The 16589-nt window shown below is 49.8% G+C and overlaps 1 protein-coding gene across 1 annotated transcript in view; it reads left to right on the top strand.

Annotated features, from left to right (window-relative positions):
• LOC128729145 (segmentation protein paired-like) overlaps nt 1-16589 on the top strand; it is a 38413-nt gene that overhangs the window by 1513 nt on the left and 20311 nt on the right. Inside the window, exon 3 of the mRNA XM_053822801.1 lies at nt 15303-15533. Coding sequence (XP_053678776.1) covers nt 15303-15533 — 231 coding nt within the window. The remainder of the gene's footprint in view (nt 1-15302; nt 15534-16589) is intronic.

Raw genomic sequence — 16589 nt, 5'->3', positions numbered from 1 at the left:
ATGTAAGTCGTGTTGGGACTGCTCACAAACTCGTGATGAAGCACTTTTTTGTTATGCCTGCAAAACGACTTCCAAAAATTCGATCGGAAGTGAACGAAATCCCCACTGAATGTACGCCCAGTCGAACTGGCGAAACATGCAGTGCAAATAGTTGGACCTGATCGTGGACTGACTGAATGATTCGGAGCAGAAAATGCTTCGAAAGCGCAGAAAAATTAGCCGATCGTTCGTCAGGAGCACGCCAGTGGAATGATGAAGCGAGTCCGTTGTTCGCGAGCCGAGAAGTAGGATCGGTGGGATGAGGTGCAACATGCTTCCTTTTTTATGTTGTGCCCTTTTTCTTCGTGGAACGAGATGCTCAATTGTACTCAATTGAACGCTTCTCGTTGTTTTCATCGTTCGGTAGTGTGTTGCGAAGGGTCCTCAAAAAAAGAAACCATCATGTTCGTAATCGCAGGGGAAAGCTGAATGGACATGAAATTAGCACGTTTTTGTGGCTGGGACTTTATCGGGAACGTTTAGTTCTGCAATAAAATTTTTGAATTGCTCATACCTAGCGTACAGTAGATTGTGGGACCATTAACAGGTTATAAATTAACTGAGCTCGGCGATAATGATCTAAAATGGATCACGCACAATTACATTTTGATGATAAAATAATAATAATAAAAAAGCTCATTAGTTATTCGCTTCATAAATGGAAGAAGCATCAGCCGTCAGTTTTGCGAACGCATCGTCAAGAGTGAAGAAACTGTCGCTTGATATTAAATTCCACGCAGCAGAGAAGCTGGCTGGTGCATCCTTCTGACAACTTGCAGCAGCAATTCTCGGGAGATAGAGAGTAGCAGCGTAAAAAAAGCCAACCCTCTTCAACAATACAAAATCAAGTTTCACAGCTCCGTTGAGAGGATATCAATCATTTACCTCGAGCATTCCCAACGCAACCGGGACCAAAGCAGGCCATGGAAAGGCGAGAAGAACGAAGAAGCCAAGCACGCACGCTCACCTCCTCGCAAGATCGATTAAAATTCAGCACGAAATTGATTTCCGGGGGCCGCTTGGGCGAACGGGAGGTCGCGCGAATCTTCTCCCGGAGATGACCGCGACCACCGGAGCCGTTGACGGCTGGCATCCCAGCGGGAGGGCGTCCCTTTACGGCGGATATGGACGCGTAAAACGAAAAAAAAACGACACATGGTAGCGTGAGTACAAGTTTTTCTCCCCGCGTCAACACTGTCGCCCCGAAAAAGTCAATCGATTGTGTCAGCTCGCGGGAACAACTTGTTAAGCCGGCGGGAGCTGGACCAGGTCCCGAAGGTGGCCGACGAATTATGCTTCCAATCCCGTAGGGCCATGAAGCACGGAAGGAAAGGTCCTTCCCCGGCGTGTAACACATACAAGAGTGAGGGAGGAAAATAAATAATAAACAAAAAAATGAAATAAAACGCAAATCATGCACCCCACCTTGTGGGGCGTGGTGAGCGTTTTTTTTTCTCGATTTTCTTCTTCATCGTCCATTTCGTAGCATTAATGTGTGAACGACAAATTGATCATAAATATTGCACCACCACGCAGTGTGTGTACGCTTTTCACGCAGGTTTTCCACTTTCTTTCGCACATTTTGCCCCGATCTGTCGCTGTTTCCCAGTAGCGTTTTTATTATTATCATTTTTATCCATCGATTGCTCCGGCTCCCGGGGACCCTCGTCAAGGGGGAATACATTTTCGGGAAAGCTCGTCCACCTATTGGTTGGCGTGTTTTTTTTCCGCCCTGCTTTCCCATCAACCGCCAAGGCGAGTGTAAGTTTTAATTCGATGTGAAATTGTCTCCGGTGCATCATACGATGCTCGGGGCCAGCCTGCGACAGCGACATGTTTAGCTGCAAATTCCGCTGCGCCCATGCGAACCGTCGCAGCGTCGCGAAATTTCTTTTAATTAATTAATATTTATTTATTCGTCCAGTAGCGTTCGAAGACGAACATGGACGAGCAAGCCAGCCCACCAGTTGGCCGCTGGACTGGATCCGTTTCGGGCGTTTCGGGTTAATTGTTCGCTTGGAAGTGCAATGGTTGCACTTGCCTGCCTCGAATGCATGCGTTCGCGTTCGTCAGCCTTCTCAGACCGGACTGCCGATGGCGTTTTGTCCTTAAAACATCTAAATAAAAGCTGAAGTCGGTGATGAATGATGCACTTCCAGTTCGGTTCGCGTGGCAGGAATGCATTCAAAACCATCCGACAAAATCGCTCCGAGTTGCGAAGTCCCATCGACGGTGTGCTCCCCTTTTTTTTTGAATGCTCTCCAGTGCTTCATTCGTGCGCTTTGTGCCCGAAAATGAAAACCAGCGACGAAAAAGTGTCATTTTTGCAACAACTGTTGACTGCTTTCGTCGCCACTTCGCGCCACCAGAAGAAGGATTGTTTTTTTTTGTCTGAGAGGAAGCAATTTTAAAATTCACAGCATCGCTCATAACTGCCGTTCGGCCTGGGGCCAAGTGTTAATGTCCTGGCCAGCTCGAGCCTCGCTCTCGAGTCGTATAATTGAATTTCACGTCACTTATGCGCCCGCTGAATGCATCCCAGAGCACACCAGGACGCCCCGATTCAGGCTGCGCCCTGTGGTAAGTTGTGAAAAATTTTAATTTCAAATTAATTTTAATTTTCCCGCATTCCACACGGGGAGGGAATTATGTCGCGCAGCGAGTGAGAAAATTGGCGACCCGAGTCGAACCGAACCAGGGAGTGAGTTAATGAATTTACTGTGCCACCCGACGGCTGGCTCCGGGGTTGAGGTCAAACGGGATGGGATTTCTGGAGCAACCGACCGTCAAACGAACAGCAGGACCTGTTTCGATTCGAGTGAAAAGCAGCACCAGAAAATTCTTCACCCCAAAAGCCCAACCAAGGGGATAGGTTCTTGGTGTTCGCGACAGAAGCAGCTGGCTCTGGAATGCGCGTCCACTGAGCATTACGAGTTTGGTTGAGGCAACTGGCGCGAGTTTGATCGAGCTCTCGGACGGGTCATGATTTATGACAGCTCGTACAAATTTGGCGTGGCCAGAACAGAAAAGGGTGCTCGATGAAAATATGCGCTGGGAGTTCCTTCTTTTTCTCTCTCCGAGGGCAGCGTTTTCGGCGATCCATATACTCATGCCACCCCCAAAAATGGGCAATGTGGTTTAAATACATGAACTGCAACTAAGCCCATCTAAAGACATCTACAGAAAGTTTATTTTACTTGTCCTTATCGATCAATCACAACAGACAGCACGCAAATGTCAATACATTATCATCATGCATTCGGAGCTTTTGTGAAGGGCATCATTTTCGCACCTTCCAACAACTGGAACGCACCATCGATATGGCGGCACCAAGTGATGGTGTTCCCATGTCGTTTATTAATACCGGCTTTGGCAATCCACCCGAGCTTCCATCGGTCAAGGGTGCTAACACACAACGTCAATACACCGTCTTGAGTGGTGGTTGGTAATCAAACCGAAACCGCCCCGGGAGAGCCTTCGATTCCGGCTTCCGGATTTGTGGAAATGCCTTCCAACCGACCTACGTGGAAATGCCTGCACCCCAGGAATGCCACCCCTTTGCGGGGGTGGCGCTGATGATTGATTCTCTGTTGAGGGGGTGTGCCGTATGGGCTGACAAATTAATTACAGTTCCGTTCCCGCGGCACGTAATTTTCCCAATTTTCTCTGTCGGTCGGGTGGGAAAGCGGCCAGTAGTCGTGCGTGGGGCTCGATGGTTGGGGTAATTTCACCCTCGCGGCGCGCTAAATTACCTTCGAACCGAAGGGAGTCCAAGAGCGTGTGTAGATACCATCATCGGATGGCGGTACAAAATGGCGCTCATCGCCATGCTTCCGCGCGCAATTATGAATCGTCTATTTCATTCGGCTCTCGCATGCTTTCGACCCGCAGGCGACAGTGTTGGGTCGTGAAATAGATAAGCGGTGGGGTGGAATGTTGGAAAATACTCACATACACACACGCGAGCGCGTGCACGAGGAGGTTTTGTTTGTCCCTTTTTCACGTCCACGAACCCTTAAACTAAGCCTCACTCGCTCGAAAACTGGTCGTGGAACAGTCCAGGGAAACGTCCAGATAGGGTGATTTGTGAGGTTACAATCACTCGGGGGTTGCTTTTCGCTTGTTTACCCTCACGACCGGGGGCTCGGATTTTTCCATCATCTCGACGTTATCGATTTTGCACCTGTGAAAAGTGGAGCATGACTGATTGCGGACTCGTGAGGGCCTCAACGGAAGCCGCTTTGCTTCGAGGTTTAACTCATGGAAAACCACGTCCCAGCCCTCAGACGAATGCGAATGTGTCGTGCCGTTCTTTATTTCCTTCGCTTGTATGTGTGACTATATTCTTTTTTCGCACATTCATGATTCAGCGGAAACACAGAGGTGCACAAGCCGAACTCAAATGGTAATTGTGGTCTAGGTGCTGTCGGTAATGCGATAGCCTTCTATCACCCCACACTCACGCTTCCTTGGGCCAACCTGGCTGGTTTGCGTTGATTTGAGTGAGATTTTTTTGTCGATAATCTAACTTTTATTCTAACACACATGGTTAACGATATTACGGCGAGGGATTTTCCCCCATTCGTCCCATTGACGTTGGTGTGGTGCGAAAGCTGTGATCAATTACATCGTCCGCTTTTGGCCAACCCGTGGGTCTCGCTTTCGTCGCATCCGATTGAGCCGCCTTAAGCTGATTATCCGCCAAAAGCGGAGGCGTAGAGTGGCGTACCAGTAGACGGAAGGTGTGAAGTGGATTTTATTCGGGATTTTCCAGAAAAATCGGGGCTTGACTTGTGCGATTAGCGCGCACACGCAGACAAGCTCGTGAAGGTGGCTCATGAGCGCCTTTCGGCTGGTATTCAATTACAGACCCCTCTTCCATCCTCCTCTTCCGATTTCCTCTCATGCACTATGCTCGTCCTAGTTTTGGCAATAACCGGGAACGACTCACCCGACGGAAGGTGCTAATTATTGGGTCCTTTAATCCAATATGAAACGGACGATCAGAAACACGCAAAGTGGCCATTTTGGCGGCACTCGTTTGTCGGGGTCCTGTTGCTTGGACTTTAATCGAATGGAACATCTAAATCTGACCCAGATTTTCAATGGAGAGAATGGATGAACGAAAAATAATCAATTGGGGAGAAATTACGAGCCAAAAACAGAATGATTTTAAGGGTTTCTCTTATTAAAGTTTTCCTTTCATATCGACAGAGTTGAGTGAGGCAATTCTCGTCATCTGATTTCAGGTTAGCGGAATTTCTCTTCATTTAAAGTGTTTATAAAATTATGTTACATGAGAATAATGTAGCTTTAATAACATTCCTCGACCCTCTAAATCAATTTTGCTAGTAAATGGATGTGTAAAAGTAAAATAGGTTGCTTGAAAATACTTTAACATTAACTAACGCTTATCAGCATTTTTGAAAATACAATTCTAGTGTAGTTTCATTGGATCTTAAAGTTAAAGGTTGCTTTGTCGTACTCGATCTAATTTTTTACCGTCAGTTTACCACCCTCGAAAGAGAATTGTTCAACCCTTCTCGAGCTGATGCCCATGGTAACCACAGAAAACGCGCTCGAGTCATCGCAAGCAACCGCATCGCCGCGCTGGAAGCATTCACGATCGTAGCCCACTTTGTCGCGCATCGTGTTACATTTCATGCGCATGTTCACACGTTCCAGTGGCTTATTAGCCGGGCCACGGTCGGCGAGCACGAAACGGCGTCGTCATCGCAACGCATCCGATAGCAAGCCAGAGAAAAAAAAACGAAAGGAAAAACAATGGCCACCGGAGACTGGAAATTGAAATATGGAATTCCATAATTGAAGAGTGAGCCATCATAACCGCCAGCGCGATGGCGGGACGTGCCACCGTTTTCGGGGGATAAAAGGGCGCGGAATGGGCTGGCGAAATGCAAAAAGTAAACACACCGCCAAATGCCAGCCGGTTCATTACCGCCGGCGCTGAAGATTGATTTTGCTCGATCGCTAGCGCCGATAGCCCGCTGGTGCGCACTTTCTTGCGATTACGCACCGTAAAAGGATCCCCGTCGGATGGGAGGAAAAAGATGGCCGGAGAAAGGCGGAGAAGGGCGCTTCATGCAATTTGCAGCATATCCTGCGACGATCGTGCACCGAGTGCGGTGAAACGACACGAAAGACATCAACGAGCGGTCGAGCGACGAACCCGCGCTGGCGTGGGAGCCAACCGATCGGGAGGGTCAGGCGGTGGCTCGGACATGCGAAATCGGATCGGTCCGACGGATGGGAAGGGCAACAACAACGATCGTCGCAACAAAAAATGAATAGCTCCGAAGTATAGTAGAAGGGCAAGAACGAAACCGCGGAACGGAACGCCATCGCATATGCGCCCTGATTGATATAATGACGCGACATGATTGCTGTTGATGCGAGGAAGTTGATAACGCGTCGACCACACACACGCACACACGCAGGTACGTGGCGCGGACGACTCGCAGGCTCTCATTTCAAGCAAAGCGAACGCCACCGGTGGCGACCACCGGCGAATCGGAAAAGGCGAGCGTTTATTCTTGCCTTCTGTTCTGCGTTGAGTTTTGCAACATTCAAGCGCACCGCGGAATCGATTCGCTGAACATTCGGATCGGATTCCGGTGATTCCGCATCGTTCTTGCACCAGCCCTCGCAGGCGGATGCACTCGGAATGGCATTGCGGCGCGTAGCCTTTTTGGCCACCGAGACATTCCGGTCGTCTGCGCCTGGGCCCCATCCGTGGGGCGATTGATTTTGATGCGCGATAGCCGCTCGGTTTAGTCGCTCGTCAAATGCGCTTCCTACGGTGACGACCTCCGTGGAACGGGTTTCGGAGGAAATCTAACAAATTAATGATGCTCTTCGGCCTCTGGTCCCTGCGGAAGGGCCCAGTCCCGGACGGGACTGCAACTGTGCAACAGTGCGCGAGACTGGCAATCGACATAAATTTTCCCAGTTGTCCTTACACTTTCGAACGAGCTTCGAGTTTGGCTGACAAAAAGGGTCCCAACAAGCAGGAGAACTTCGTTTTTCTCCTCGCATCACCTTCTTTGGCCCAGTCTGCCGAGAGAGAGACATCTGTTCGATGGACAATCGTTGCTGGAGTCGCAATCACTGTCACACAAGCAGCGCTCCGTCCCCAAAAAGGACATTTACGGGTCGGGACGAGGCGAACCAACGATCACTCCCGGCGTTGGCCGAGTTTGGCTTGTTATTTGGAGGTAATTAAGCAGCACCATAAAGTCAGACGCTCCCCCCGGATTTGGCCGCTCGGTGTCGAGTGGAATTCCTCCAATCTGGCCGTCCTGGGGCTTAGAGAACGCCCCAACGGGGACACTCGCGTACGCATTGTGTGCTCGCCACGCTTCCCTTAAGGCGATGCAAATGACGCGTTCGCAGGCGCACTTGCGAGCGGCATTTATTATCATAAATTATTCCGCACTTTGCGATAGCGATCTTTATGATGTAATTTACGGCAAATTAGTCACATTACCGTGGCGCAAGTGCCACGCAGCCCGACGGGCTCCGCCATCCTGCTGTCAGCGGGTTCGTTTCGTTTCGTAAGCGAAAACGGCGACCACGGCGAGGGTCGGACGGGTTTTGTAGATTTTTGGCCGTTGCTTAAATAAACATGAGCAGAACCATCGATGAAACCGGGGACGGATCGGTTAGCGCCGATCGGCGAGCAAAGCTGCCCGGTGGCAGGTGGAGGGCAGCCAAAGGAAAGAAGGACAAAAAAATGAGATGATAATCGGACGATCTTGAAACCGTACACTTTGGCGAGCGGCTGGGGTTCGTCGCCACCAGCGCTCGAAGTCTCTCGTTTTCGGTCGCTCGCCTTCACGAGGGTTACTGTGCGGGCTTTGCCTGCGATCGTCGTTATCCATTTTATCTTTATTTCGGTTCCTCCGCGAGCTCAAACAGAGCGTGTAAGCGGGACAGAGCGCAACAGGATGCTTGAAATAAAGCCCGAGAGAGCGCCGCGCGGGATGGCATAATTTACATCGCGCGCGGGCTCGATCGCATCGATTAGGCGCGTTATCAGGCAGAAACGGTGCGGTGACAGCGCGCGAGAGTCCCGAATAAAATTATGACTAATTATCGCCCGGCGGGACACCCAATCAGTGACACCGCGGGCGTCTAAATGACGCATCGCGGCACGATACAGCGACCAGGGGGCGGCCAGAGAGAAATAATTTAATTTTTTCGAACCGTGATAAAAAGGCGCACAAGAATGAAGTGATGATAAGTGTCGACGCGCGCTGCCAGCCTTCTTCGATCGATCGGCGTGCCTTGCGTTATCGAGCCGTCACCGAGAATGTTCACCGAAAATTAACCAATCGACACCTGCGGCGCCCGTGGTCGGGGACGGAGCCGTTTATCTAGCGGCTGTAAACAGTGGAAATTATGGCCTCACTCCCACCGAGCCTGCCGGGAGGATTATGCCGGTGTCACTGATTGCCGGACCCGCCAGGCGGTGGACACCGGTTGCTCATGTTCTGCCGATTGTCGGGCTTTTTTGTGTGCGCCTTTTCTGAAATATGCCGAGGCGTACCGGCGCGGAAATCAATCTGCCCCCGGGGAAATGTTTTGCTAATCAGGGTTAATGTGGTGGAACGCGCGAGGATCGCGCCTGATCGGTGCCGGCTTAATCGTTTTTTTTTTTGCATTTTTATCGGCTTTCCCAGGGGTTGTTGGAATGTGTCGATAGGATGCTTAGTTGAATCATTCTTTCACTACACAATGTGTGATGAAAGGGTATGGGAAAATAAAGATTCGCTGGAAGTTTCACCTCGCATAACGAACACGATTGTGGACAAAACTGTTAATAATTCCTTAATGACTTAATTTCATGATGTAGCATGTGGGAATATTGTGGTTTGAATTGGAAAACTCATTAGCATACACTTACCTCGAACGAAGCTGATGAAGCTGAAACATAAAAATAGAGAATTAATAATTTATCGACCTGAATTGAAAACAAATGTTTAAATTATATAAAATTAATGTAAAGAAAATCCAAAAAATATTACACGTTATTTATAGAAAAAATAGATGGAGAAAAACATTCAAAAGGTTTAGTAAGACGTGTGTGGCAATTTAGGCCTCATTTCAGTTTACAACACCGTACACCGTTTCGCTTCGTAACAGAGCAATTAATGTCTATTCCCGGAATGTCTTTTCCTGCGGCATCCCTGACCACCGCAAACACGCAGAAAACTGAGAGAGAGAGAGAGAGAGAGAGAGAGAGAGAGAGTGAGATAAAAAAAAACGCCCAACATTTCCTTCGCGTCAAACGCGCGCTCGTTGGACCACACCACGCCGAAACTCCCCCGAGACTCATTCCTGAACGATGCCCACCGGCCACATCGATGGCTTCGCATCCGAAGGCTTCGCACTTGCCCGCCTGCTCATGAGCAACGATTTCTGTTGCGTGCGCAACATAAATTATTCCCGATCGGGTCTGCCTCGCTCGATCGCTCCAGCGCGCGGATACATTTCGCCAAATAGTGCAAATGGGGCCCTCGGGCACCCCGACGGAAGGCTCTCCGGGATGGTTTTTCCACCCCGGTTCGAGGTTTGATCGCACGGAAGGGAACGGTACGACTTTCGAGCGCCTGGCTCCGGTTTGGCGTCCGGTTTTCGAGGCCGGGTTCTCCGGTTTCGGCACAAAATTCCTGGAACGCTCCATAATGGGTAGATTACGCCGTAGAAGTCGCTCGGGTGCGAGAGTTCCCATGGGGTGGGGTGGGTGAGATGCATGTTATTAGTGGGCTCGGTGGTTGAGGGTGGTGTTCACGAGAAGGGCTAATTTTAACCGAAGGTGCACTCGATCTGCACACCAGTCGCGCTTAATATGAAGTTAATCATTGTCCACTGCAAACCGTAGGCGCGCTTTCAATTGCTCTCCTTGGTTTGATCTGACCAAGCGTGTTTGTGCCCGTGTGTGTGTGTGTGTAAATGTGGCTCTAATACCCCTCTTTCTCCTTCCACCTATCTCCCTTTCACTCTCTCGCTCTCTTACGCACGGAAACGATCGCAAATTCATCAGCAACAATCCGCGTCCACCGTCATTAAACGTGATGCAACATTCTCCCTGGTGCCCTTCGCGTTGAGTTGCATTGCAAAGGCATTAATGAAAAGAAGAAAAAAAAATGCATATGCCTACGCGACAACCCCTCTCTGGTTGCCCCTTTCTCAACCCCCTTGTCCTTTCACCCGCGCTTTGCCGCCCTCCACCGCGCGACGTGTGCATTTGTGCATTTTCTTCGTCGCCTGCTTCTTCCCATCCATGTGGCCCCCGTTGGCTGTGTGAGTGGAGCCGTTGTTTTCCACCCGTTCAAGTCCGTTCTCTTTCTCGTGGTGGATAAAACTCACTCCTCCCGCCTCCCTCCCTCGTTCGCGCCCCCCCCCCCCCCACCAATCCGGCGGGCCAATTCAACCGGCGAGCCAGAAATGTGGGCACAAATTATGCACTCTCGGGCTCATGCACCATGCACCCACCCAAACGCACCCCTACATTTCAACTCACTCCCCCTCACATATTCACTCTTACCATATCCTCCTCCCCCTCCTTTTGATTGTTGTTGCGTCGAGGGCAGTCATCATAATTATTATAAATAAATTAAAATGCGATTAACCTAACGTTTGCGCACGGTAATTCGCAAACGATCGGATACGTCAGTGCATCCCTTCGGTAGGGTCCACCTTTCAGACTGCCCCGTCCGTTGGCGGGCCAGAAAATGGGATCAATCACAACCGAACCGACGAACCGAACGGCACTCGTTACATGATCGTGCGCGCGATCACGTTACCGGCGCTGCACTGGGAACGAAAAGACGAGCGCTTATCCGCGTGCCGCATGATGTTTCGGTTGAATTAAATGCCCGCAAAAGGGCTTGTTGCTCTGGCGCGAGAACGCGAGAATCCGATACGGATGGTGTTTGATTATCGGTGGCCGCCGTTGGGTTTGAAGCTCGCGGAAATTGCCCCCCGGGGTTGGGATGGCGAGAAGCGAGTGTGAGAAACGATCGAGCGGATGTTTTTACGGGCTGTTAATTTTATTGTAACATTGTAAGACATGTTTGTTTAACAAAAGCGTCGATGGCGCGTCCACAGTGGAATGCTTAATTCAAGTGGCTCTTCATGGCTGTTTTTTTGTTACAAAGTCCTCGTTTTCTTCACACCCCATTCTAGTGACACGCTAGTTCGCAAATGCGTCATACAATTGAGCAGCGTATGTCTTCCACGAACGACAAAATGAAGGTATCAGGAATAACCGCGCCGAGTGCTAAATGAGTTTAAGCTTTAAATTAAACTAGCTATGCCCATTCGGTGTACGTTGTAATCCTATTTGAAGTTCAAGGAAAACGAGCGCCAAAGGGCCGATGGTTCTTCGGCAGGACGCAAACCACGACGTGCGGTGAGCCTCTTCTAAGCCTCCTCAAGGGGGTATGTTCCGAGAACGTGGCGCGAGCCTTCGACCATTAGGCAAAGCAGGCCTGGCAAGGAAATCTAGTTAGTTTGCGCGAATACCCACGTTGTCGGTGGGGAAAAATATCAAATAACGTTAAACATACAGATCGCACATCCACGTGGGGTAGCCAATTTTCGTATCAATAATGCAAATCTCGATGCAAAAATGACCACTGATTAGGCGCCCATTTTCCACGGTGCATAAGGGTGCCATAAATGTTTGATGTGTAATTTCGAAGCGTTCCCATATTGCACGCCGACATTGAACCGGCCAAGGCTGCGATTAGGCGGATGAAATTAAAGACCCATCACGAACGCCATCAATCATGCTTTGCAATGGCGGCTTCCTCGCCAAGGGCTGGCCAAATCTAAATCTAATCGCGCAATCAAAAACACATAGCGAAGGCCAACAGGCAGTACTAGCAACACCTTTTCTGCTACACCACGCAGAGAAAGTGGCCGGTCCGGCGTCGGGAAATCCCAACAGTGCGCTACATTTTACCCGTTACGCTGAAGCCAAGCGTTTTCCTTCGACTCGGTCGGTTCGAGGTGTGAAAATCGTTTAATCGATAAACGCCAAAGCGCTCCGAGTTCGAAAGAAACGGCCCCGGAAGAGGCTTGAAAAGGGTGCGGTTTCGTTGGGGGTGAATATGAACCGAAAGAATGCAGCCCATAATAAACATATCGATCGGCGCGTTCGGAAGCTTGGATTACCGGTCTCGCGCAAAATGGCCGTATAAATGAGTTATCAATCACGGCCCGCCGTCGCTCCGATTTGGCTCCGACTGGAGAGTGAGCGATTTAACTTAATTTGATGTTTCGAGCGCCGTTTTCGCTAGCGCACCACTCGCTACCATGCCTTCTTCTATGCTTTTCCTTCACGTTTCTGCTAACCATCGCTTCACACTTCAGGGAACACCTTGGGCAGCCGTATTGGGTTGCACCCGAAACTGCTCCCGAGCCCCATCGAGCCTCTTCTTGGCCGTTCGCTTTTCTGCTTTCCCGAAACGTGAGCAAGAAAACCGAAACGCCACGCCAAGCGAACGCCCAACCGCACAAACCACATGCGAGAAGCTCCTCGCCGGGTGCGTAGCTGTGTGTATGTGTCGGTTGAAAAGGGTGTAACAGTTGTAAGGATGTTTCTCGGAAATGAGTCTCGGCACCTGACCGGGTTGTCTCGTTCGCTTTTGGGGGCACAATATGTGTGCGAAATGTGCTGTGTGTGCTTTAGTTGTGTGGAGTATGAATTTTGGGGGGAAAACGGTGCGTCATGACCTAGATATGAGAAGTATTCGTTGAATCATGCTGTATAAATCGCTTGAGGTATGAAAAAATAGATAAACAGTTTTTTGACTTAATTCGTTTCATAATTGCGACACAATACCAGAGCACTATCTGAAACGGTTTAATCTGTTTTGACATCTCAGTTGATGTCGATTGCAGCCGTCGTTAAATACCTTAACGAATCTACGCACGTACTTGGCGTAATTGTACAGAAACAAACCTACCCGAGGAGACACATTCGTCATAACTCCACGCCATGATTGATCGGCACATGATCGACTTGAACCACTAACAAGCCGTTGGCTCTCATTATTTTCACTCTCGCTTTAATAATACGACAAACTTAGAACTTCCTGCCGGCGATGGCACAACCGGATGCAAATGCCCCTACCAGGTTGTGTTGCACTCGACCCGGTCATTGATCAATTATGCTGCGATGCGTTAGCAAACCGACGGCGTGTACCTACCCTGGGCGGCTAAGAGATGCAGCGAAAGAGTCAAAACAGGAGTGCATTATCTCGTTTGATCTCGCCCGAACCGAGCGCAGCCGACTCCGGGAGTATGATTTACAATTCAAAACGACGCCCCGTCTCGTTAGGCGCGCGGGGAGTGCTTCCTGTTCACCCAATTGCCCAAAACGGTTTCCGCAATTTCGTAATGAAGATGTCGCCGATCGGTTTCACCCTTCGCGAGGAGCGGCCTAAGGTTTGACAGTGCGCTTGCAGAAGTTGCAAGCGTTTTTGTCTCTCTTTGATCCAACTGCATCCGAGTGCGCGGGAAAAAAGCTTCCTTCTTCCTTTGCCAGCTGCTTTATCGACGGCCCGTCTAATAAATATAAATAATCTTCCCCGAGTCCGAGTGCTTTAGAAGGGCTGGGAACCGCGCGCCCGCTACTTCGCGCTCGAGAGCCATGATTGTTCATTCAGTTGTCAATAAATTTAATAAAAATATTACACAAATATAAATATTAAAACAATTGTACTCGATCAATCGTCGTCGACGTCGGCCGCGGTGGGAATCCGAGCCCGCATCCGGCTTGTTCCGTTCGCGTCCGCATTTTGCGGGCCATTCTTTCGTCGGCAAGCCGGTGGATCGATTCCCGTTTTGCCACGATTATGTATTGCGCATTGATAGGATTGCGTATTTTATTGGCCCTAGCCGAGCGGGTTAGAATGAGACAGCGAACGGGAAACCGCAGGAAATCCTGCGCTAGCCATGAACGGGAGCACCCGAAAGGAAGCATAAATTCTGTACGGTTCCGTTTTGGGAAGCTCGCGGCGTTGAAGCAGCTCCCACCGGCAACTGGCAGCCGGCGGGGTTCATTGAAGCCTGCCTCGAAATGTCTCTGTTTGAGGGTATGCTCGAAGCAGAAGGCAACAGTAGCAGCAGTATGAAAAAATCCCTCCGACAAATGCGAACGAGAGCGGCATTGCTAGCATAAAAAAGCTTCCTAAAGCCGCGACTGGCGCGTTCACTGGCAGGGTTATAATAAATTATTGACATTGCATACAGCAGGCGGTGACTTTTCCGCTTTCTGCCACGCCAACCTTTACGCGAGCTTCGACTTACGCCACGAAGCCTGTCGCGCTTCAGTTGACAAAGCGACAAGCGAACTCGCCCGGCGGACACGCGCATTTTCCGTCCCGGAGTTGGTTCGAGTTTATAAAATTCAAACGATGCAGCGCGTTGTCCGGTCCTCCACCACCGGTGCGATTCATAAGGCAAAACAAACAAACAAAAAATCGGTGCCCCTTGAGCGCAAGGATATACGATTCTATTGTTTTCCCGGGAGGCGCGCTCGCTTCTGTTTCCGTCTGCTCCTCGGGGCGGCGCCATACGGTAACACTTTGAAAGGTGTTCGATTTCGTGCCGACATGCATGTTCTGCCGCCGGTACCCGGGAGCCGTAATTTGATGAAGAAAAATGCATTTTATGCGCTACTGTACGTGCCGGGGAGGGAGCGATACGTTTACACGCTGCTTTTTTTGTTTTTTGCTATCCAATGTTGCCCCTGTTCGCTTAAAACGCTCGACGGATAGTCGGCTGGAGCGTTAAGTTATTGCTTGTTTGGGACAGGGCAAAAAAAATAACCCTCTCGAATGAAATGGGAACTTTATTCGAGCGGGGGTTTCGTATCTAACGCTCCGTTGATCGGTGATTGATCGGGCTCATCAAGTCTAGCTTCATCAGCCGGACAATGGGACGAATGTATCAATTCACAGAACACGTGATGAGATAAATTATGTCACGAAAGATTGCTGTTGTGCCATGTCGTTTAAGCTTTTTTTTCTGGCGTTCTGAGAAATGGCTCTCTATTTGCTTACAATGAGCTTTCGATATTGCTCAAAAGATGATGATGTTTCGATCGCTTCGTAGGAAAGAACTTCGAGAATCGATTGGCGTATTTTTCGTAGTTCAACACATAATCAAACCGTTTTTCCAACAGATAACTAATCGAATGATTTCATTTTCTTTTCGTACCATTCCAGTTGGCCTATCGCCCAACCTTCCTTCACCCGGCGCGGTGCAGCCCTCGACGAATCTGTTTGGGGCAGCAGCGGCTGCGGCGGCGGCCGGAGCGGCTGGCACAGCCAACGCACACGCCCTGGCCGGCCTGGTGTCGCAGCATCGGCTCCTGGAGCTTTCCCGGTTCGGGCTGCGCGGTTACGACCTGGCGCAGCATATGCTCACCCAGCAGGGAGCCGTATCGAAGCTTTTAGGTAAGTGTCTTCATCAAAAAAGCGGTTGATCTTCGAGTGCGGAAAGTGGATCGAACCAAAAAAGAAAAATGAGTGGAAAAAGCACGAAAAAAAACCTCCCCGATAAAGCCACAATTGACACATTCAATGCCGACCGGCAGCTGGCCGTGAATGTCACGGAGCGGCGTGTTTGCATTTTGAGCCTGCGTTTTCTCTCTCTCTCTCTTCCTCCCACACACCTTTTATGCGTTCGAGAACGCACGATAATAACACTTCATTATCGTCATAAGTCATTCGCCGCTGTGAAAACGGCCGGCCAATGCAACCACGCCGAAAATTATAGTGTTTAAAGTGAACGCTCCATTTCAAATGATGCTTCTCGTCGTTACGCCCCTGCAACCACCCGGTCGTGGGCTCTTCTTGATCGAGCATCTTTTTACCCTTCTTTATCTCTCCCTGGTGTTTGGGGTTGCAAGGGGAAAAAACTTTCTTCGATCGCTGTTGTCAGTCGACGCCTTCATACCGGAGCCGAAAACAACATCAAACGGCCCTTTCGTTCGGTTGTACCACCAAATAATAAACATTATCCTATTCGCCCTTCCGAAAGGGTGGCCCGGGTTGGGTGGAACGAAGACTCCAAATCGAAAGAGCCTCGGCGACCGAATAAAACCCGTCATTACGTGGCTGACCCAGCCCCAGGATCGGAAACCCGCACCCGGGAGCTTTTCCGTCGGGCGGGACATTCGGGAGCGCTACGTTTATGACTCGCTTTCCGTCTATTGATTTTTGTTTCGTCAGTTTTTTAGTGGTCTTTTTTTTTTGGGTTTCCTTTCGCCCCGACAAGCAGTCTGATGTATGGATGGTTTGTGCGATTGCTGACTGGCGGCTTCCGCGAAGGGGGCGGTTATTAATTTATTACCGTAATAATGTAATTTGCCAGGGGGTTTGAGAGAAACCAAGCACCCACCGAAAAACCGGTGTAACTAGCCTTTTTTTGGCTGTTTTGACCAAATTTTTGGCCCGCAAATACTCCAAAGAGCGCGTTTGTTGGGGAAAAACTCGCAAAAGAGGGAAAGT

Source organism: Anopheles nili, chromosome 2, assembly GCF_943737925.1.
Source record: "Anopheles nili chromosome 2, idAnoNiliSN_F5_01, whole genome shotgun sequence".
Taxonomy (NCBI): Eukaryota; Metazoa; Arthropoda; class Insecta; order Diptera; family Culicidae; genus Anopheles; species Anopheles nili.
This window is presented reverse-complemented; position numbering and strand designations above follow the sequence as displayed.